This window comes from Coregonus lavaretus (assembly GCF_964263955.1).
Source record: "Coregonus lavaretus genome assembly, contig: HAP1_SCAFFOLD_340, whole genome shotgun sequence".
In the NCBI taxonomy this organism is placed as follows: Eukaryota; Metazoa; Chordata; class Actinopteri; order Salmoniformes; family Salmonidae; genus Coregonus; species Coregonus lavaretus.
The window spans coordinates 196,205-221,508 of NW_028166140.1; the positions used below are offsets into that span (position 1 = coordinate 196,205).

Consider the following 25,304-nt stretch of genomic DNA (forward strand, 5'->3'; position numbering starts at 1 on the left):
GTAAATTGACATGACTATTGGAACCCCAACAACAACAACATGACAAAGCAAATAAAAACACTGTACAAAAAATTATATCTGTACAATGGATATAAATTCAGAAACTCTTTTAGACTCCTTTTCGCTAAGACATTTGGGGAAAGATGACAAAATTATTAATTTACGCGTTTAACCGTTCATTACTGGGATAGGCCATCATCATTGTAGAACAATTTGTACCATATACAAAATGGAAGGATGAAAAACATTGAGGACAATGCATGGGTTTCTGTTCTGTTTATTAACATTATTGTAGACTTATATTTGCAGTTTCTAAAGACTATAAGGGCTGTTTTACAGCTGAGGAGTTAGAGTAACATTAAAAATAAACCTTTTTCAACTCACAAAAATATTTGACATTTTCTACATTAATTCAATAGGGAGAATTCAAAATTAACTCCGTTTTTTTTTATTTTGTAGAAAAACTATATGTCTTTAGTCTGTTGATAAGAGCCCTCCACCCGTAATGTTATCAAATGTAGCCACTCCTCAGCAAAAGGCACATAACAGCCCGCTTGGAGTTTGCCAAAAGGCACCTAAAGGACTCTCAGACCATAAGAAACAAGATTATCTGGTCTGATGAAACCAAGATTGAACTCTTTGGCCTTAATGCCAGGCGTCACGTCTGGAGGAAACCTGGCACAATCCCTACGGTGAAGCACGGTGGTGGCAGCGTCATGCTGTGGGGATGTTTTTCAGCGGCAGGGACTGGGAGACTAGTCAGGATCGAGGGAAAGATGAATGGAGCAAAGTACAGAGAGATCCTTGATGAAATCCTGCTCCAGAGCGCTCAGGACCTCAGACTGGGGCGAAGGTTCACCTTCCAACAGGACAACAACCCTAAGCACACAGTCAAGACAACGCAGGAGAGGCTTCGGGACAAGTCTCTGAATGTCCTTGAGTGGCCCAGCCAGAGCCCGGACTTGAACCCGATCTAACATCTCTGGAGAGACCTGAAAATAGCTGTGCAGCGACGCTCCCCATCCAACCTGACAGAGCTTGAGAGGATTTGCAGAGAAGGAAGGGAGAAACTCCCCAAATACAAGTGTGCCAAGCTTGTAGCATCATACCCAAGAAGACTCAAGGCTATAATTGCTGCCAAAGGTGCTTCAACAAAGTACTAAGTGAAGGGGTCTGAATACCGAATGCACTGTATATCCCAAATAAAAATGACTAGGGCTCTATTCAGATATTTATCTCCTCCCACAAAGTTATGGATTGTTCTCATAAGACAACCATCGACAAATTGTGCATCATAAAGAAATCAAACAATTAATGTACTTTTTACCCCTTTTTCGCCCCAATTTCGTGATATCCAATTGATAGTTACAGTCTTGTCCCATCGCTGCGACTCCCGTACGGACTCGGGAGAGGCGACGGTCGAGAGCCACGCATCCTCCGAAACACGAACCTGCCAAGCCGCACTGCTTCTTGACACACTGCTGCCTTAACCCGGAAGCCAGCTTCACCAATGTGTCGGAGGAAACACCGTACAACTGGCGACCGAGGTCAGCTTGCAGGCGCCCGGCCCGCCACAGGAGTCGCTAGAGCGCGATGGGACAAGGACATCCCGGCCGGCCAAACCCTCCCCTAACCCGGACGACGCTGGGTTCAATTCTGCATCGCCTCATGGGTCTCCCAACCGCGGCCGGCTGCGACACAGCCCGGGATCGAACCCGGATCTGTAGTGACGCCTCAAGCACTGCGATGCAGAGCCTCAGACCGCTGCGCCCCTCGGGAGGCCATTCATGTCGTACTAAATACTTTTTAGTGACCTCAGAGTTGGGAGAAGTCGGAGCTCAGAGATGATAAACGAGTTTCCCACTAGTAATTAGCAGTTGGAGGGGCGTTCAAGTGGACATTTCCTAGTCGTATGCTGGTATTTACGAATTTACAACATGTCACGAACACAACATAAGAGAGTGAATTAGTCCGAATGCTGACAGATAAGAGTAGCTGCAGAACTCGTATCTTATAACTCTGAGCCCCAAGACAACTAGGAACACGAAGCCTGATGTTGCCTCATATCGCTTTTCTGCGTGTAGCCCTTCCCACAAACTGGACATTTATAAGGCCTTTCCCCTGTGTGGAACATCATGTGTCGTTTTAGATGTCTATTCGTTCTGAAGCGTAGTTGACAAAGAGCGCAGGCAAACGGCCGCTCTCCTGTGTGAATCATTCGATGTTGTTTCAGGGTACCCTTATCTTTAAAACGTTTTCCACAGTCTGTGCAACAGAATGGGCGCTCCTCTGTGTGTACCCGTTGGTGTGATTCCAATACAGACTGAGATGGGAAATCCTTACCACACATATCACATAGATAAGGCCTGTAAGTATGAGAACGAATATGAACTTCTAAATAATTATGTTCGGCAAACATTCTGCCACAAAAACTACAGGAGAACCCTTTTCCCGTGTGACATACCGTGTGTAATTTCAGTTTATTTTCGCTCGTGAATTGTTGCAGACAATCAGAGCAGGTGAAGACCGGCGTGTCTTTTGTGGGAACGATTACGACGGTACGATTACGGCGCATCGGCCCACAGCCTGTTTTGTTGGCCAGGTGAAACTTTAAATCCCTGTTGCGACCAAAGCACTTTGAACATATGGGACACTTAATGGCCCCCTCACCGTGACGTCTCAGATGCAAAGTCAGGGATTGTTTCCTACGGAAACTCTTTGAGCACACGTGACATGTTCTAGAATCTAAATCCACACCGCGGGGCAGAGTGGGGGAAGCGTCGCAGGTTGTTGGGTTCTGGGGTTCAGTACTGTGGGGCTGGAAAGTCTCTATCCCATTACCCCTTGTGCTTCCATCTGCTGGATCAACCTCCCTTAGGTGTTGGCGGGGACTGACTTCCTCACTCAAGTCTTGCCGTCTCTGAAAGTTAATCTCATCACACTCTTTTGCCCTTTGGGGTCTAGGCCGGCTTACTGTAAGAGCAGTTTGCTGATTGGAAAAGTCCTTTACAAATAAGTTTGATTGATTGACTGATTGGTTTGGCTGGTGTTGCTGAGAGTCATTTGAGAAGTCAACGTCTGTGCTGCCGGACTGTGGGATCTCATTTTCCTCTGTATGTAGTGGCCAGTGCGTCTGGTGTCGTTTAAAGTTCACCTCCTGACTTGTCATTCCCTGCTGTGTATATTGACAAGTCCTTGTCCTGCACCCCGGACACTTTCTGAAGTCTGGAATGTTTTGTCCCGAACACTCGTTTAAGTGTTTCTGCCAATCAAATGTGCTTTGGAAGCTCTCCCCACATTTAAAGCACGGGTAAGGAAGTACATCATGTTGACATTTCAGATGCATTCTCAGGTCGTCTCCATTATCAAACGCTTCCTTACACAAAAGGCACGTTCTGTAATTATTAGCTAACTGAAATGGCAGAGCATTGGAGGTTGTTGGGTTCTGGGGTGTAGCGTTTGAGGGAAGAGGTATCTCCATCTCCACATTTTCTACTGCTGCTAAAAGCGTGCTTGCGTCTGGGTGAGCCTCTCTTGGAAGTCTCTGTTGGTTCACGTCCTCGTTTGGCTCAGAGAGTTCAAAGGTGTCACCGCACAGAGGGCAAGAGAGACGTTTCTTTGTCTTCAAGCACTCTTCTTTATGTTTCTCAAAATCTGAGTTCTCAAAACCTTCCCCACAGTTGAGGCACAGGAGCTTACCATGAGTGTATCTCATGTGCTGTCTCGAGTGTGCCACCTTACTGAAGGTCCGGTCACACAGGGAGCATTTGCTGACTTTGGAAGACTGTCTTGGTTTACCATGTTGGCTTTTCACGCGTCTTCTCTGGGGTAAAGTGTCTTGGGGCGTCTCCGTCCAATCCTCCGAAGATGCGGCGGACATGTTATCCTCTTCTGGTTGAACTGCCACCCCATCCTGTAAGTCAAAGTCTTGTCCAATCAGGCGAGGGCTCTGCTCCGTGTGAGTTCTCATGTGTGCTGTCAAATCTTTTGCTTCCCTGAAAGTTTTCCCACAAAAGGAGCATATTTTGACACGCTTGCTTATTTTAGGCTGACCCTTCGTATGTGACGGGCCAGGGACCAGAGAACACTGAGGCTTACTATCCGAGGGCTCTCCGTTGACATTCCTCTCACTCTTTTGTGATATGACCCGTCCTCCTCTCGGTCCTTGGGATCCCACTTTGTCAAGCTGAAGCCTCTCTCTCCTCTGTGTTGAAGAGACCTCTGGTAACAGCATATCAGTCACGTCAAGTCTCTGCAGCAGCACTATGGGCTGACGGAGCCGACCGGAAGTAGATAAACTAGAAATGTCTTGCACCTCCGGTTGGCTGCAAACTCTTCCTTGGATTTTCAGCCCACTGTCAGTATGAAGGCGGAGAAAAGCTTCATCCATTTTCCACTCTTCTGCTGACTCTTTGTCAAGTGTCCCATCATTAACGTTTCTCTCTGCAGTTTCCTTGTTTACAAAAGCAGGCTCCACCGCTTCATTCAAAGGCAAAATGTCAACATTTGCAGAGCGGTCTAAATTCATCCCCCGTCCGCTCTCCCTGTATTCCAACGACGGTGTCATTTCTGACTCAATGTCAGATGATGCAGGCCTTTGAATGGTCATGAATCCCTGTACGGGTTCTGATTGGATCTCTGGGTCAGCTTGGTCAGTGGATGATTCCACGGTCTCTAGGGGAGAGGGAGGCGGCGAGGAGAGGATGTGGTCGTCTCCAGACAGAGCTGAGGTCGGGGAGAAGAGGAAAAGTCAGTCAACCATAAAAACCATTGACATTCTAAAATTAACTTCACTTCATTTTCAAAGTCTACTTCGCCTACCATTGGCCTCTACATGTGGTCCTGGAGAAGGCTTGGTGTGGTACTGGAGAAGGGTCCTCAAAGACTGAGGGTGACTCACAGACTGCACACACTCCATCAGGACAGAGGGGTCAGGTAGGAAACACGATGCAGTCTGATAGAAAGAGAACGGCACGACAATGGATCCCAGTTCTAAAATATCACAACCTTGTTGTCCTAGAAAAAACCTTGTTTCTCACTTTATGACTCTTGGACAAAAAATAAAAAGTATTTCAAAACACCTAATGAACTTTCATTAATAAGATTATGAAAATATAGTTTTTCCAGGATGCTGACAATATGCATGACTGGTATAAAACACATAATAGTATAGATTAAAATATGTATTTATGCATCTATTCAGCCAATGAATGGACATTTTTGCATTTGTGCAAAGTCCCTGTTTGGTATAACCCTGTTTGGTATAACCCTGTTTGGTATAACCCTGTTTGGTATAACCCTGACGTATAAAGGTTACCCTCAGTCTGAGGTCACGGTGGTACCTGTTGAAGGGTTGGTGTTGGAAGCAGCTTCTCCAGGCTGGAGAGGAACTCCCACACCAGAGTCTTCAGTGCTGAGTCATACTTCGGCCCAAATTCCTCTGGAAACACTTTCTAAGAAAACAACCAACCAAACAAGTCGAGAATGTCAGTGCTTTTAAATCTAAAACATTGAATACTGCCTTGTCATTCAATTCCTTTGGCTTCATCATCCTCCTTGTTCATCATCATCATCATCATCATCAGCTACTGACCTGAAAGAAGTGTTCTCTCTCAAAGGGGTCTTCCAGCAGCGTTTGAATCAGCTTCAGGAAGTTTGATTCTGATGCCTCCACCTCAGGATCAGAAATCTACAGCAAGTATGGATAACACAACGAATCAACGAAACCAGCATATAAAACCTTGCCTGGTTAACCACAGCCTCGCAAGCCGCCTGATCTCACGAGCTTGCAGCAAGATCAGGCGGCTTGCGAGGTTAAAAGGGCAGGTTGCACGATATATTTCCACAAATCTAACAACGTAGATTGATGATATTCCACCTAAAATGGTATTTTATGCAAAAGTTAATATTTCAATATTTTCACAATTTTAAAATTACGTTTATGAAAAACTCCTAAACCAACGATACATTGCAGCTTTGACATCAAGTAGGGAACGGCCTGCCGGAGGCACTACAGCAACTGTAGCATGTTTTGGCCGAAATGCGAGAAGAAAGTGGGACCGCTTCGTGAGGATGTGGCGGACAGACGGTTTTCGTTTGGTCCCAAATGACTACGATGGCTACCAACAGCGGAAGAGTTGATTCACCATGAAGCTGAGGCTAAAAAAAATATTTAAAAAAAATCGGTTCCGTGCCCCCAGTGAATGTAGGCTCCAAGTCCACTGTGTTACTACGACATGGCAGTGGCCCGCTTCAGTGATGGAGGTCAATCAGGTTCAGTAGGTACTAGCGCCCAAAAGAGTTATCATATGTTGCTAGTAGATGATACAAAACAAAAAAGGTAGCCGGCTATCTAAGTGCACTGGGCAATGCAAAACTAAGTGGCCCGCTCACACGGATCTAGCATGGTGTTTGGGAATGGAATACGCTAGCTAGCTAGCTAGCAAGCGATCTACAGAAGCAAGCGTTTTCACAGAAATAAAAATGGTCAAATACCAATTCAGATTAATGTCATTGTTCATTTCAAGGTATGTCTTTATTTTAGCTGAACAGCCTGATCTTTATTGGCAAAATATACATTCTGACATTGAGCAACCATAGTCAGAGGTGGAAAAAGTACTACATTCTCATACTTGAGTGAAAGTAAGGATAGTACTAAATTGTCATACTTGAGTGAAAGTAATGATAGTACTAAATTGTCATACTTGAGTGAAAGTAAGGATAGTACAAAATTGTCATACTTGAGTAAAAGTAAAGATACCTTAATAGAAAATGACTCAAGTAAAAGTGAGTCACCCAGAAAATACTACTTGAGTAAAAGTCTAAAAGTATTTGGTTTTAAATATACTTAAGTATCAAAAGTAAATGTAATTGCTAAAATATACTTAAGTATCAAAAGTTAAAGTATAAAGCATTTCTCATTTCTTATATTAAGCAAACCACACTGCACCATTTCTTTGCTTTTATTTAATTTACTGATAGCCAGGAGCACGCTCCAACACTCAGACATCATTTATAAATTAAGCTTGTGTGTTTAGTGAGTCCAGATCAGAGGCAGTAGGGATGACCAGGGATGTTCTCTTGATAAGTGCGTGAATTTGACAATTTTCCTGTCCTGCTAAGCATAAAAAATGTCAGGGAATATGTATATATCGTTTAGCAATGTAGTGAAGTAAAAGTTGTCAAAAATATAAATAGTAAAGTACAGATACCAAAAACAAATACTTAAGTAGTACTTTAAATTATTTTTACTTTTTCGGTTTCTGATAATGCACCCCAGTTTGCTTGCAGTGATTTTGCAGAGCATTATGACTTCAGACATATCCTCTATATCCTAAAAGTAACAGAAAGGCTGAAAAAGGTGCAAATCGTGAAGAGACTCTTAAACAAGGCAGCACACAGTCGGACTGATCCATACTTGACTGTATTGTCTTACAGAGCAGCGCCCTTGAAATGTGGCCTGGCCTCTGCAGGAATGACTGCCCGTCAGCTGTGCAGGACAGGGCCCTGCAGTTGAAGGCAAAACTAAAATCTACTATGATAAAACTCCTACAGTGTTGCCACCATTGGCAGCTAAGAATGTGGTTAGATTTCGGAGTCTGGATTCATGGGATAGAAAGGTTACTGTCTTGGAGGTTGTGCCTCGGTCATATACAGTCAGAACAGAAGATGGGGCTGTGTATTGGCGCAATAGACAAAGCCTTTTGACACAGGAGAAGTTTGAGGACACTCAGGACAGTCATACTGCCACTGGACACACAGTCATGCTGCCACTGGACACACAGTCATGCTGCCACTGGACACACAGTCATGCTGCCACTGGACACACAGTCATGCTGCCACTGGACACACAGTCATGCTGCCACTGGACACACAGTCATGCTGCCACTGGACACACAGTCATGCTGCCACTGGACACACAGTCATACTGCCACTGGACACACAGTCATACTGCCACTGGACACACAGTCATGCTGCCACTGGACACACAGTCATGCTGCCACTGGACACACAGTCATACTGCCACTGGACACACACAGTCATACTGCCACGGGACACACAGTCATGCTGCCACTGGACACACAGTCATGCTGCCACTGGACACACAGTCATACTGCCACTGGACACACAGTCATACTGCCACTGGACACACAGTCATACTGCCACTGGACACACAGTCATACTGCCACTGGACACACAGTCATACTGCCACTGGACACACAGTCATACTGCCACTGGAGACACAGTCATGCTGCCACTGGACACACAGTCATGCTGCCACTGGACACACAGTCATGCTGCCACTGGACACACAGTCATACTGCCACTGGACACACAGTCATACTGCCACTAGACACACAGTCATGCTGCCACTGGACACACAGTCATGCTGGACACACAGTCATGCTGCCACTGGACACACAGTCATGCTGCCACTGGACACACAGTCATGCTGCCACTGGACACACAGTCATGCTGCCACTGGACACACAGTCATGCTGCCACTGGACACACAGTCATGCTGCCACTGGACACACAGTCATGCTGCCACTGGACACACAGTCATGCTGCCACTGGACACACAGTCATGCTGCCACTGGACACACAGTCATACTGCCACTGGACACACAGTCATACTGCCACTGGACACACAGTCATGCTGCCACTGGACACACAGTCATGCTGCCACTGGACACACAGTCATACTGCCACTGGACACACACAGTCATACTGCCACGGGACACACAGTCATGCTGCCACTGGACACACAGTCATGCTGCCACTGGACACACAGTCATACTGCCACTGGACACACAGTCATACTGCCACTGGACACACAGTCATACTGCCACTGGACACACAGTCATACTGCCACTGGACACACAGTCATACTGCCACTGGACACACAGTCATACTGCCACTGGAGACACAGTCATGCTGCCACTGGACACACAGTCATACTGCCACTGGACACACAGTCATGCTGCCACTGGACACACAGTCATGCTGCCACTGGACACACAGTCATACTGCCACTGGACACACAGTCATACTGCCACTAGACACACAGTCATGCTGCCACTGGACACACAGTCATGCTGGACACACAGTCATGCTGCCACTGGACACACAGTCATGCTGCCACTGGACACACAGTCATGCTGCCACTGGACACACAGTCATGCTGCCACTGGACACACAGTCATGCTGCCACTGGACACACAGTCATGCTGCCACTGGACACACAGTCATACTGCCACTGGACACACAGTCATGCTGCCACTGGACACACAGTCATGCTGGACACACAGTCATACTGCCACTGGACACACAGTCATGCTGCCACTGGACACACAGTCATGCTGCCACTGGACACACAGTCATGCTGCCACTGGACACACAGTCATGCTGGACACACAGTCATACTGCCACTGGACACACAGTCATGCTGCCACTGGACACACAGTCATGCTGCCACTGGACACACAGTCATACTGCCACTGGACACACAGTCATGCTGCCACTGGACACACAGTCATGCTGCCACTGGACACACAGTCATGCTGCCACTGGACACACAGTCATGCTGCCACTGGACACACAGTCATGCTGCCACTGGACACACAGTCATGCTGGACACACAGTCATGCTGCCACTGGACACACAGTCATGCTGCCACTGGACACACAGTCATGCTGCCACTGGACACACAGTCATGCTGCCACTGGACACACAGTCATGCTGGACACACAGTCATACTGCCACTGGACACACAGTCATGCTGCCACTGGACACACAGTCATGCTGCCACTGGACACACAGTCATACTGCCACTGGACACACAGTCATGCTGCCACTGGACACACAGTCATGCTGCCACTGGACACACAGTCATGCTGCCACTGGACACACAGTCATGCTGCCACTGGACACACAGTCATGCTGCCACTGGACACACAGGACAAAGAAAGGAGAACAAGTGGGGATGTTTCTCTGACACCAGGTACTGGGAGTCTGACAGTAGTGAGGATGTTTGAATTGGTATTTGTGAATGGACATTGCTTGTTGATGAAATGTGTATATACACGTCTGTGAAAAAAAGGAAGATGTATTGATGTGGTTTTGACTAATGTTTTACGACACTCTTTTACAACACCTGTGGTGTATGTGTGGTAATGGCGAAAGAACATTAAAACTTGTTAACTATGATTGATGGTGACAGTCGTCTTTGCTCGCTGTAACCAACGAAGTAATACAATGTGGACAGTGGCTTTACTCCTGTAGTGCTCCTCTTCTCCTGTAGTGCTCCTCTTCTCCTGTAGTGCTCCTCTTCTCCTGTAGTGCTCCTCTTCTCCTGTAGTGCTCCTCTTAACATTTTCCAACATGCAGTGATGTAAAGTACTTAAGTAAAAATACTTTAAAGTACTACTTAAGTAGTTTTTTTGTGGTATCTGTACTTTACTATTTATATTTTTGACAACTTTTACTTTTACTTCACTACATTCTTAAAGAAAATAATGTACTTTTTACTCCATACATTTTCCCCTGACACCCAAAAGTACTCGTTACATTTTGAATGCTTAGCGGGACAGGAAAATAGTTGAATTCACGCACTAATCAAGAGAACATCCCTGGTCATCCCTACTGCCTCTGATCTGGCGGACTCACTAAACACACGTTTGTAAATTATGCCTGAGTGTTGGAGTGTGCCCCTGGCTATCCGTAACTAACAATAAATAAATATGTAATGGTGCCGTCTGGTTTGCTTAATATAAGGAATTATTACTTTTTATACTTAAGTATATTTGAGCAATTACATTTACTTTTGATACTTAAGTAGTTTTAAAACCAAATACTTTTACTTTTACTCAAGTAGTATTTTACTGGGTGACTTTCACTTTTACTTGAGTCATTTTCTATTAAAAGGTATCTTTACTTTTACTCAAATCCCCAAATCCAAATGTAAAGTGATATGTCGTACTGGGACTTTTAGTTGGAAGGATGAAACCAATCAGAATGTTTAACACCAACCTTTAAATTCTGCAACCTTCCTCTTTATCAGACTGTGGAGTACGACGTGAGCCGTGTGAACGAGGTCTTTATCAGACTATGGAGTACGACGTGAGCCGTGTGAACGAGGTCTTTATCAGACTGTGGAGTACGACGTGAGCCGTGTGAACGAGGTCTTTATCAGACTATGGAGTACGACGTGAGCCGTGTGAACGAGGTCTTTATCAGACTATGGAGTACGACGTGAGCCGTGTGAACGAGGTCTTTATCAGACTATGGAGTACGACGTGAGCCGTGTGAACGAGGTCTTTATCAGACTATGGAGTACGACGTGAGCCGTGTGAACGAGGTCTTTATCAGACTGTGGAGTACGACGTGAGCCGTGTGAACGAGGTCTTTATCAGACTGTGGAGTATGACGTGAGCCGTGTGAACGAGGTTGACCCACCTCTCTAATTTTGCACAAGCCTTCACCCAACTTTTGTGGAACAATGCCTTGAATGTAAAGGGAGCATTACCTTACCATTGACCCACCTATTTGTTTGACCATTACATCACTGGTTATCACAATACTTTTCCACCTGAGGGGTTGAGACTGCTGTTTTGATTTGAAAAACCATAGAGACAAAGAGGGCTCTGGATGGATATAACCTGGATAATGCTATTTGAAGGCTTCCACCATTTTTAAGTAGCCAACTGGGTGTGGATTCCTATGGATTGATCGCTACCAGCCGATGATCAGAGCATTGTCTTCTTCAAACTGGGTTGTCTATGGTTCGATAATGGCTTTAAGCCATTTTATCACTGCCATCTAGTGGCCTCTTTCACGCACACAATTTAGTTCAGGACTCAACCATTTAAACAAATACAAAAATGAGCCTCTTCCTCTATGTTGAAAACGAACAGCTGTAAAGCAGAGGGCGGCGCTCAGAGGCTCTGTGCAGGTGTTTGAAGCAGAGAGATACAGAGGAAAAACCGACCGGTGTAAAAGCACAGCCCTTCTCAACGCCAATCTGCTGACCACAACAAATGAATGACACAATAGCTAGTTCAGGACTCTAGCACTGCAGATAGCGGTAAACATTAACCTCTTGGTCTGGAGGCAGCTCTGCGGAGAGCTCACTGGCTGGAACAGCCATAAAGTCATACAATCTAACCACACTCCTAATACCTAACCTTCAATTATGCCCAAAAAGCAAATTTTTTGTTTTCAATTTTGACTTTGCAGCTGGCCTATCTAAGGGGAAATCACTCAGCTCTGCCTCCAGGACAAGACCCATGACAATAAACCTCAACCTGCATCATGGCCCAGATAAGGCCTCGTTCTCTCTCTATGGTTTGGTATTAACCACCATATAGAACACCAGCAGAGTTAGGCCGCAGCCAAACTGGCCCGGTGATTTTATCCGTATCTGGGATTTCCGATGCTTTCTCAATGGGAGTCCTATGGTGATGGTCAGCGGAGATGACACGTCCTTATCCATTCAATTTCCACCCATTTTCACAGACGAAAAGTTCAGGTGAGTTGAACTTTTGACGGGCCAATGGGATGCGTTAGCCAATTACACGCTCCACAAGCGCACGTAACCAACCATTTATCCGTTCTAAATTTGGTTTCCGTTCTCCACAGATCAGATCCAAGTTCTGTCACCCGAGTGGCACTCACCTTGTTGTCCCCATGAGTGATGATACAGGTCTTCATCCTGTTCAGGTGCGGCTGGACGGTGTCACGGTCGGCTAGTTGATCTGAGCGACACAACTCCAGAACCAACTGATGGAGTAAAAGTAAAAGATTTTTAAGAATTCAATCAAATTAGACTGGTGGGTGGGCCAGCAAAAAATAAACAGCATATTGACTGCAGCAGAGATTAACCTTTTCCTATGGAACCATTCCTAATTTCAATCATGGTGGTAGACGCATCATGTTTCAGAAAATATGACAAATGTGCAAGTGGGAGAATACTTTTTCATGGGACTATACCAATTTCTATAGCAATACAACACTGTATAGCCTAGTTGACAGGCTAATTATGTCATATAGAATTACCCAGATTATAACCAAACGACATGCATCTAATGAAGTGACCCCCCCGGTGTTGAAACAAGACGTTCTCCTGAGTCTCATCCCTCCCTTCACACTCTCCACCCATCAGCCCCCCCCCCCCCCATATCGCTCACCTGTGCTCTCAGACCCATGAGGAGTTGGACTTTCTCTCTGTAACTCATCAGATCTGGGACTATGTCCAACACAGTGGTGACAAACTCCTCCACCAAGCCGTAGTCCACGACGTCTCTCCGCTGAACCACCTGCCATAGAGCTGCAGACACCAGCCGCAGTGGAGGAACCAAAAGACGCAGAGACGCTGGGGGCAGAGGACGACCTAGAGGAGACACCCATTCTGAAAAGGAGACATCCATGCTCAGGTCCAAAATGATTGGCACCTTTGATAACGATGAGCAAAAAAATTATAATAATAATCATCATCCAAATCATAATAAATCATCCAAATCCTGCTGTATGCTCCAAACAAGGGACAATTACACTAATACAATTGATCAGAGAAAAATATTTTGTTTAAGAAGTAATATATTTATTTCTAAAAAAAAAAGATAGGCAAAAAATTTTGGGCCACCCGTTTTCAATAGCAGGGTTTTTCCTGGTTCAAAAAGGGGCTTAGGTGGTGGGCGTGGCAGGGTGGGGCGTGGCAATGGGCGCGGTCAGCCAGGCATGGCGGAATTTTAAAAAATAATGAAGAGGCCCCCCATCTAGGCGGATTTTAGACCATTCTAGAATCCCTTCAGATCCTTTATATCCATCGACTGCCCTCTTCAATTCAAACTACAGGTTTTAAATGGGGTTCAAGTCTGGAGACTTGGCTATTGTCAAATGTAAAATGTTGTGGTCAATTAACCATTTCTTCGTTCATTTTTATGTGTGCTTGGTGTTATTGTCTTTCTGGAAGATCCACTTGCGGCCAAGTTTCAGCCTCCTGGCAGAGGCAACCAGGTTTATGGCTAAAACTGTCCCGGTACTGGGTCAAGTTCATGATGCCGTTGACCTTAACAAGGGCCCCCAGTGGAAGCAAAATAGCCCCATCACATCAAAGATCTACCACCATATTTTTCTGCAGATGCCATCTTTAATTTGAAGCAAAACGCACCACTGGTGTGCATAGCCAGAGAGCTGTATTTCCATGCCATCTGATCATAGCACCGGTTACAACCCACAACCCAATGCCATTAAACAAACGCCAGGTCGTTTAGACTTGTTGGATGACATGAAAATACGGCTCTTTGGCCGTTAGCTGGTAATAGCCGGCTTCTGTCAGATAAAAAAATAAATGAAAAGCCGATAAATAAAATTGCCACAGGCCAATTATCTGGGAGAAGAGAAAATCCCATTGTGAAATAATACCTTATTGCCTCTTGACTGATGGAAATACCAGCCAATAGAAATACATTTGACTGGTCATGCTTATCGGTCTATAGGTTCATTTGCATAATGTAGTGGAATTAAAGCTCATGTCCAGTATATTCACTTCGTCTCTTATTTATCACATACATAAAAGCATACAGATACAGAGCCTTGGAGTGGAAAACCTGTCAGACAGCAGGAGATCTGCTGCATCATTCATCTTGTGGTGCTTTCAAAGACAACTGGGAAAATACCAGGTCAAATCACGACGTCACGGATCTTCAGGTCGGAGCTCTAGAAAGAGGCCAGAGTTCCCGAGTTGGAATTCCGAGTTGGATGAACGTTCAAAATATGTTTTTTTCCCCAGTCTGAGCTATTTTTTTCCCCCAGTTTCGAGGATGTCTTGAACGTACTGATGTCGGAAGTCGGAGATTTTCCGAGTTCCCAGGTGTTTTAAATCTGGCATCAAACGGCAACGGAAGGCAGGCTTCATCAGCGCTTCACACACACCACTTTGCAACGAGCTGGAGGCAGTATGCATTTTGAAAACATACTTAACACGTTTCAAACCTGAACGTTTTCCTTCATATTATGAGGCATGTCTTACCTTGCTTCCAAGTAGCCTATTAGATCTCCTCTCAACATTTCTAACGGATATTTGTCACATGAAACTGCTGGCATGTGCAGCGGCCTTTTGACAACAGTGTTTTCCAGCTAACTGCATTATGGGACGGACATTCACGTGTAGTCTACTGCTTGTGCGCATTGCTGCGCTTATAATGCGAAGAAATAATAGTTGATCAACATTTTACGCTAAACGTTCTGATCTGTTGATTCAGACTCGTTGCTTTTTAACGTTTTTTTTATTTTATTTTTTATTACGTAGCCGAGGCCGACTGGTTGTATGAATTAGGGATCTATCGTCCCACAACTGTCCCAGAGTCGGTTTGGAATAGGCCATTTCTTTCTTGACAAGCTGACCAATAGAATAGGTGGTCTAAACGTTTCTACTATAGTAGATTGACAATAGGCTGGTGATTTAGCTGTTCGTTACTCGTCTTGTTGGAGGAGGGAAAGTAAATGGGGACTGTTATTCTAACATGTTCAAAGTGCGCATCAGAATTCTGTAAGAATGACCGCACATCGTTATATCCTCGACTTGCATGTTCTGTTAATATGAATTACCATATTCTAAAACGTGATTTCTGTCCTGAGCGCCGTGGGTGGACACCCTAATCAGGTCACGCACCCAATGCATATTGGTCCGGTAAATTTCTCGAATGTCCGGTAAATTAAAATGTTGCCGTTCAAATGTCTGGAAACACATTTTCCTAACGGAAACCCTGATGCGCTTGCAATTCTACATCACAAGCATTGTAACAGCTTCACCGGGGAGATTCACAGTGCTTGACTTAGACTGAAATAGGTGCCAGTACTCATTTTGGGTCCCGATACTGTTTATATTTAGGGGCAGGAACTCCACGCATTTTTTTGAGCTAATATTCTATAAAAGGAACTCAAGCAGTAGAAAATTTGAGGTGCCGGTACTCAGTCCTGGTGAGCTCCTGCCTAAGTCAAGCACAGGAGATCCATAATTTTCCTGCAACCGCGCTGTGAACCACAGCAGACTGAAGCTTGTGATTAGTTTAGTAAAGGTCGGGGACCAAGGAGATTGGAAGCCCATTTCTACCGAAAAGGCTAGAGTGGAGTGCACCACGGCAGACTGGACCGGCCCTTTCGTTCTCCGCTGAGCACGGCAGACTGGACCGGCCCTTTCGTTCTCCGCTGAGCACGGCAGACTGGACCGGCCCTTTCGTTCTCCGCTGAGCACGGCAGACTGGACCGGCACGTCCGTTCTCCGCTGAGCACCGCGACTTGTAGAGCTGTTTTGTACACATAATTGTCATCAAATTAATTTGCGGTCACTCCTGTCCCTGTCACAAAAATCTTCCTTATGACATCATGTGATAATATAGTCTACTACCAGTGATTATGACATCATGTGATAATATAGTCTACTACTAGTGATTATGACATCATGTGATAATATAGTCTACTACTAGTGATTATGACATAATGTGATAATATAGTCTACTACTAGTGATTATGACATCATGTGATAATATAGTCTACTACTAGTGATTATGACATCATGTGATAATATAGTCTACTACTAGTGATTATGACATAATGTGATAATATAGTCTACTACTAGTGATTATGACATCATGTGATAATATAGTCTACTACTAGTGATTATGACATCATGTGATAATGTAGTCTACTACTAGTGATTATGACATCATAATGATAATATAGTCTACTACTAGTGATTATGACATAATGTGATAATATAGTCTACTACTAGTGATTATGACATCATGTGATAATATAGTCTACTACTAGTGATTATGACATCATGTGATAATGTAGTCTACTACTAGTGATTATGACATCATGTGATAATATAGTCTACTACTAGTGATTATGACATCATGTGATAATGTAGTCTACTACTAGTGATTATGACATCATGTGATAATATAGTCTACTACTAGTGATTATGACATCATGTGATAATATAGTCTACTACTAGTGATTATGACATCATGTGATAATGTAGTCTACTACTAGTGATTATGACATCATAATGATAATATAGTCTACTACTAGTGATTATGACATAATGTGATAATATAGTCTACTACTAGTGATTATGACATCATGTGATAATGTAGTCTACTACTAGTGATTATGACATCATGTGATAATATAGTCTACTACTAGTGATTATGACATCATGTGATAATGTAGTCTACTACTAGTGATTATGACATCATAATGATAATATAGTCTACTACTAGTGATTATGACATCATGTGATAATATAGTCTACTACTAGTGATTATGACATCATGTGATAATGTAGTCTACTACTAGTGATTATGACATCATAATTATAATATAGTCTACTACTAGTGATTATGACATCATGTGATAATATAGTCTACTACTAGTGATTATGACATCATGTGATAATGTAGTCTACTACTAGTGATTATGACATCATAATGATAATATAGTCTACTACTAGTGATTATGACATCATGTGATAATATAGTCTACTACTAGTGATTATGACATCATGTGATAATGTAGTCTACTACTAGTGATTATGACATCATAATGATAATATAGTCTACTACTAGTGATTATGACATCATGTGATAATATAGTCTACTACTAGTGATTATGACATCATGTGATAATGTAGTCTACTACTAGTGATTATGACATCATAATGATAATATAGTTTACTACTAGTGATTATGACATCATGTGATAATATAGTCTACTACTAGTGATTATGACATCATAATGATAATATAGTCTACTACTAGTGATTATGACATCATGTGATAATATAGTCTACTACTAGTGATTATGACATCATGTGATAATATAGTCTACTACTAGTGATTATGACATCATAATGATAATATAGTCTACTACTAATGATTATGACATCATAATGATAATATAGTCTACTACTAGTGATTATGACATCATAATGATAATATAGTCTACTACTAGTGATTATGACATCATAATGATAATATAGTCTACTACTAGTGATTATGACATCATAATGATAATATAGTCTACTACTAGTGATTATGACATTATGTGATAATATAGTCTACTACTAGTGATTATGACATCATGTGATAATATAGTCTACTACTAGTGATTGACTTGCATGAGCCCAGATCCATTATTATTCACCTCCTTTGGTCATTTGGCAATTTAGCACTACATTCATAAGGCTGTAGCAATGAAAAGGCAACGTTCAGCAGGGATTCTGGTGACCTGATAACTGTAGCAATGAAAAGGCAACGTTCAGCAGGGATTCTGGTGACCTGATTTATGTCACCGCATTATGAACCTTATTGTACCCCAAAACAGATTGTGAACCCAAATGTCTAACTGGTTGTAGTGGGGGGACAATACATTGAAAGATAATTTGGGTTGGGTGTAGGGGCAGATTTAGGCTATTTTCTCTCTTTAGTTTATTTGGTCTTTCACAATAGCTGATGTAAGTCAATGGGCTAAAATATACAATAATTACTTAGTGTGCTTATCTCAGCAAGAACACTACTGTTATTCCCCATACTTTGATTATTTAACTTCTTACCCATGTTGCTGGTGTAATTAGGCTATTTGAAATCTGATATGCCAACTTGTGCCTTTCAAAATAAATACAATTAAAAAGTTCAATGAGGGCTATGTATTTTTGTAAGCATTTTACGGACAGTGTTGAATATAGGCCAAGTCATAAAATGAGAACAGGCTACATTGAAATGCCCCTTGCCTCAAATATCCCGTTTTGTCATTTTAGTATTGTGCACAAGCTGCTAGCCAGAAACGTTAGGCAGAAATGCGAAAGATCTTGCCTTTGTTGAGTAAGATCAGCCTCAACCACCTGATGATTGATATTTATTAGAATTTTCTTAAAATGTGGGGTAATTCGTAGAATGTCACATGAACATATTCAAACCCCTCAGTATTTGGGAAACATAGATCAGAGGTGGCCAACACTCTTGGAGGCCAACACTCTTGGAGGCCAACACTCTTGGAGGCCAACACTCTTGGAGGCCAACCTCTAGGCAGGATTTTCTACGGTCCTATTTTAGAGGGTTAGTTCACCCAAAGTTTGAGAGACTGCAATCCATCCTATGGTTATGAGCATTTTCTAACCCCAAAAAAATCAGTTAGCATACCTAAATTCCATGCCCATAATCTAAAAGTAACTTCAAACCAAGTTGTCGAGTTGAGTGTATTCAACTTTAAAACAATCCTGAATACACCGGACCTGTGATTTTTTAACATTTTCATTCTGCCCTGGTCATGGGCCTAAGCCATGTGACAATATGTAGAATTGCAGGAAATTAGCTTTAAAACTGATTTTTTTTTTTTTTTCATGGGGGAGTGTGACCACGGGGTGGAGCCAATGACATTCACGATAGGAAATCTCACTCCAGGCTACAGTATCTTCAACAGTTGGCCAACCAGGTCCTGTAAAGGTGTGTAGTAATTTAACCTTTTGTTTTTGGGAAATTAATTCTCGCTGATATGAAAGATACGTTTCCAAAACCTTACCTCAAGCGATGCATGTTAAGGTCTATGAATGAGCTAGCTTTAGGTCTATGAACGAGCTAGCTAAAGGTCTATGAACGAGCTAGCTAAATGTCTATGAACGAGCTAGCTAAATGTCTATGAACGAGCTAGCTAAATGTCTATGAACGAGTTAGCTAAATGTCTATGAATGAGCTAGCTAAATGTCTATGAACGAGTTAGCTAAATGTCTATGAATGAGCTAGCTAAATGTCTATGAACGAGTTAGCTAAATGTCTATGAATGAGCTAGCTAAAGGTCTATGAATGAGCTAGCTAAAGGGATGCATACTCCAGTGTTTGGTGACCTGGGCCCGGTGGTTTCCCATAGCGATGGAACTTAGGCTTACGAGCGTTTTAACGATGCATCTTTCCTACAACGGCCGAAGTTGTAACATGCGTTTCCCAAAACACCACGCCGAGAACGGTCGCTAAGTGCGTCGTTGGAGCATGTGTCGATACTGAGAGGATCGGAAGAAAGGGAGCGCTGCTCTCGGATCGACTTTCTCCATTCAAATCTTACCAACATTAGAATTATTTCACAATACTGAAGGCAGACCAGGTCCTAGAGAGATATTACCACCTACGGCTGCAAATATTGAGGCGGCTTATTCTAATGCTTACCCAATAAAAATTCACTTAATCACAGATTTGGCACAATATTGCGCACGTTAGGCTACACATGAAATATATTGAGACAAATTACAGATAGTAGCCTACAAGTAGGTAAATATAACTCAATTTATTGAACATGAAATGTATTTCAATGATTGAAATAGGTCTATAGCCTACTGTTTATACTGCAGTCATCTCAGTTTTCATTTGAAGCATAATTTCATGTCACTTGTTTGTATCAATTGCAAGGACATTGGCAACTTTGTATTTGTAGTCCACTTTGTTCTGAAGTGATCAGTGGTCACAGAGAGACGGATAAACCATGTGATTCTATAGAGGGGTGGTTGTTCAGCAACAACACCGACTTGTGCTCAACATAGACAAGGTTGGCTTAGATTGTTGACAACATGTAAACTGTATTTAGTCTCCAATGTTTGTTGAAAACAAATATATTTGCACAATGCGCACTTGTCTCAAATACATAGTTACAGTTGTTCGTTAGCCAGCTAGTGAATTTTGCCATATTAGCATTGACATGAAATCAGTCAAAAACACATCAAAACAAGACATGGTATCAAGAACAAGATGAAACGAGTGAGTTACGATTCCCCACATGGCAGTTTCCTGTCATCGTTGGTAGCTATCTGGCCATCCAGAATCACAACTCGCCGACTTCTGCCCCATCGAAGCATCGTCTTGTCAGCTATACTGAATATACACCACCTATGTTTAGCAGAGATCTTCTGTGTATAAAGTGATGCGGGAGGGCAAAAAAAACACATCTAGTGCTGAGAGATGATCTGAAATGTCAGTTATTTTGGGGGCTTTTAAACAACTAATTGACCAACATTGGTTCAATTATTTGAATGCCATTTCGTTCTGGTTTTTTCTTCTGTGAGCTCAACGCGCACATCTCACAGTTTCTCTAGAGATTAATCAGATCCAGCCGGAACTGTGAGATGTAGTAGGGAGTTGTAGTTTCCAACAGGCCAATATTCTACATAGTTTAGCGCATTAAAACATGGTAATTAACTACAATGACCATAATCCATTGCGCATCTACTTGTCCGGTCTTTTACGCCTGCTACGGAAGAGACCCGAAGAATGCGCAACCGTAAAGCAGCTGTTGCTTCCCGATGTATCTCTACCTGAAAATACATGATCTAAGTGATTGATATTCAGCAGTCATACAAGTATGCCTCATTTACTTTGAAGAACTACTAAAATTGTGATTTTGTCAGACAGTACAGGCAGCAGCTCTATAGAGATGAGATGATGACTTGGAATGAAATAATAAAGTCATCTAATAAACAAATGTAATATACACAACAACTGAAATATTGTATTAATGTTAGTAAGTGATATGCAGTTATGGGCAGTCACTACATTCATGGGACTTTTATTAATCGTTTTATTCTGTGTTATAGCATTCAACCCACATAATGCATAGTACATTTAATGTTTTGAAAAATTAAATCAAAATTGAAAACCTTCAATATATATATTTTTTAATAATCGTACCCACACAGCCGTTAAAACAGGCGCGTTTTCAAGTGCAACGTTAATAAAGATGGTTTTGGGAAACAGCTCTGAGATTTAACGATGCTTCTACTAAGGTTCTATAGATGAACTTAGCCTTAAAGATACATTTCCTGGTTACAAAAATTCTAAAAGTTCACCTAATTTCAGTTTATGTGACAAAACATGCAACTATAACGTGGAGAATCATTGTACCATCTAAACCACTGTGAAATATATTTTCCATAACCCAAAATATTGTGTTTGAAGCTGGTGTACAAAACCAAAAGTAAAAGACGCAAAAACGAAATGTAAGAATGGGAAATATAGAAATATTGCGCATAGAACAGATCTACCGCTTTCTCTGGATGTTCTCACACTTGGTCCCTTTAAGACCATTTTTGTGAACACAGTGTGGTTCACTTAATTTTTTTGACCTGTGTGAACACTCCAAAGGAACTCAGAACCCTCAAGAGCCCCCGGAGCGAACCAAACTGAGACAATCTGGAGAGGTGGTCTGAGTTCGGTTCGCTTGAATTCCGCGGTCTGGTTCCCTTTTTTAGGACAAAGTGAACACAAAGCTCCCCAGGTTCGCTTGTCATTAATTCCGCACCACACACTAGACTACTGCAACACCGTTTCCCCTGCCATAAACCCCTCACACTGGTGCCACATAACAATGTGAATGCAAAGACTCGGATCTCAAAATAGGTGAAGTGAACTGGCAAAAGAGTTGAGTCCTCATTCAAGGGCAGTGTGAATGCAGTGAGAACCGAGTTATTTTGCTGCTTTACCCCTGAGTTCACTTTAAAGAGGACTGAGATTGGTTATTTTAAAGACAACTATAAGTGAAAAGACCTTTAGACTTGCTTTCAATGAGAATTACCGATTTATAACTCACATTTCTATGTGAATTTGGTCAGGTCGCCCAAAAAGTTACATATTGCAACTTTAATGCTTTAATGCACCAGAATATTATTTGTATTAATATCTTCTAGGCCATTAGCAAGTTAGCATACTTGATGAATAATCTGAGCGTTGGCAATTTAAACATTTGGAACAGATTCTAGACTAACGTTACCACGTTTTCCTGCCAAATTCATAATGTAGTCTGGTTTATATAGCTAACGTTAGCCTCGCTAGCTATCACTTGAAGGCAACTTAGCTTAATAGCTAGTAAACTTTAGCTAGTTAGCTAGCTAACCATGGGACGAAAGGCCAAAGAGTGAAACATTAGCTAGTAAATATATGAGCTAATTACCTTCTTCCTTCAGATGTTGCTGTTCCATTTCGACCTTTGTTACTATTTAATATTACTGGCGTCTGGTCAGCACCAGCGTCTCATCAGCAACACTAAGAAAAGGTACTTCCGGGTCACGGAATTTCGAAAATGTTCTAAATAAAAGTCCCCCCTTTTTAATAGTAGAAAGAGTGTCATTAACCTTTATTACAATTATGGATTTTGAAAAACGATTGTCTAAACATCAACAATTATCATATTTGTTCATATTTGTTCATATTTAAGTGACATTTAAATGTGGGTTTTAAAACATCTTCCTAGGTCAAATAAATGCCCCCAATGCAATACACTGTTTATTAAGTATATATTGGTTTATAGAGAGAATACTATTGTAGGTAGGTGCTGAAGGAAAAGTGGGGTTGGGATTACTCACTAGGGTCTGTAGAATCCACATATGGTGTTATTTCTTGGGGGACTGAGGTCTATATTTGCCCAGCAACACTTTCTACTCCACCCACTCCATTGGTCCCAATGCAATACACTGTAGGCCTATAGGTGATGGACTGGCATACCTGTTAACGACCTAGATTAACCTAATGATGAAGAGCCAGTTGTTGCCTTTTACATATTTAAATCAGCCCAAGGCCAGCCTTGACCTATGCCAAAAAAATGCATTTTGGCCTGACAAATAACGTCAAACGACTTAAAATGAAGCCATTGGACACTATATACGGTACAAATATTACACAGTACAGGCAAAACGATTGATTGTGTGTCCATAAAACCAGGGTCCAGTCTACTCACTAGAGTCCAGGGAATACAAAACCGCCAATCCCCTCATCAATAGGGGGATTATCACACAATCAATGTCACAAAACAATAACATCCTTGGTTCACTGGTAAATGTCCTGTAGCTCGTGCCTGGTAAATGTAATGTAAGTCACTCTGGATAAGAGCGTCTGCTAAATTATGTAAATGTTAAATTTAGATCATACAAGGGAGAAACCTTACCTTACATTGAGATCTTTCCATTTTTCAGTTAAGCGTCTGCACCTGCTGTCATCTCAAATTCAAATCCAAATGTTGCAGTTGGGCAGTTAGGTTCCTGCAAGAACCCCCACCATCCTTTTGCATACGGTATCTATTTTTTTTGTTGGTGTGATTTATACCGTGTTGATTTATGTGGTGAGTTGTAGTTGAAGACTACTGAGAGTTGATGCTCTTTATGGTTGTGTGGTAAAAGAGTTTGAGATTTTGATTGTATGACTGAGACTGACTACACTTTATGAACGGACAAACACTGCGCGATTAAGGTCATTTGAGTTCACTGCACTCATTTACCAGTGAACCAAGGTTATTTTATTGTTTTGTGACATTGATTGTGTGTTTATTGTGATAATCCAACAAACGCAAAAGAACAGTGGTTTGGAAGTTATTTCCAATGTTTTAAGGGTTTATGAAACTTGTATCTCCATTCTGACTTTTACATGAGTCCTTTGTATTGGTGTAGAACGGACGGGACTCACTCTCAAACAAAAAGGAGAAACCAATATTTTCTCTGGTAGGCACAACCTACCTGGCACCCCTAACAAACAAAATGCATTTGTGAGGCCAGTTGGACGTACTGCCAAATTCTCTAAAACGACGTTAGATGCGGCTTATGGTAGAGAAATGAACATTGAATTCTCTGGCAACAGCTCTAGTGGACATTCCTGTAGTCAGCATGCCAATTGCACACTCCCTCAACTTGAGATATCTGTGGCATTGTGTTGTGACAAAACTGCACATTTTAGAGTTGCCTTTTATTGTCCCCAGCACAAGGTGCACCTGTGTAATGATCATGGTGTTTAATCAGCTTCTTGATATGCCACACCTGTCAGGTGTATTATCTTGGCAAAGGAGAAATGCTCAATAACAGGGATGTAAACACATTTGTGCACAACATTTGAGAGTAATAAGCTTTTTGTGCGTATGGAACATTTCTGGGATCTTTTATTTCAGCTCATGAGACATGGAACCAACACTTCACATGTTGCGTTTATATTTTTGTTCAGTCTAGTTACATGTCATTTGCGGCACGCATGATCATGAACAAAGTCATTGTATCCTATCATTTCACTTCCCCTTTGAGAACCATGAGCACTGGCTGACTTTGCTTTGCTTTACCGCAGCCGAAGCCTGCCAGCAGCCTACCTACCAACCAAAGGTTGCACCGTGTCCATTTGTAGTGAATGAGCCTAGTCAATATGACCTGATAACTCCTCCAGTCCCTGGACACTGGAACGAGAAAGGACAGGAAGAAGAGGAGGAAGGATAGGAAGAGAAGAGGCCTC

At 42.5% G+C, this 25,304-nt stretch overlaps 1 protein-coding gene across 1 annotated transcript; it reads right to left on the reverse strand.

The window, feature by feature from the left end:
• Positions 1 to 261: 261 nt before the first annotated feature.
• Positions 262 to 23,068, reverse strand: LOC311115022 (uncharacterized protein). The gene is made up of 7 exons (XM_084190239.1): positions 22,993 to 23,068; positions 13,188 to 13,390; positions 12,676 to 12,780; positions 5,594 to 5,689; positions 5,343 to 5,453; positions 4,822 to 4,954; positions 262 to 4,725 (listed from the first exon to the last, which is right to left on the reverse strand). The coding sequence occupies exons 1-7, from the start codon at positions 23,018 to 23,020 to the stop codon at positions 2,036 to 2,038; spliced, it is 3,366 nt and encodes a 1,121-aa protein (XP_084046365.1). The 5' UTR covers positions 23,021 to 23,068; the 3' UTR covers positions 262 to 2,035.
• Between the last annotated feature and the right edge of the window lie 2,236 nt (positions 23,069 to 25,304).

Coding starts and splice junctions, on each gene's coding strand:
- LOC311115022 (XM_084190239.1), bottom strand. CDS start 23,020: ATGGAACAGCAACATCTGAAGGAAGAAG. Junction 13,391..22,992: donor GCAACATCTGAAGGAAGAAG/GTAATTAGCTCA, acceptor TGTCTCCTCTAG/GTCGTCCTCTGCCCCCAGCG. Junction 5,454..5,593: donor AGAGAGAACACTTCTTTCAG/GTCAGTAGCTGA, acceptor TTGTTTTCTTAG/AAAGTGTTTCCAGAGGAATT.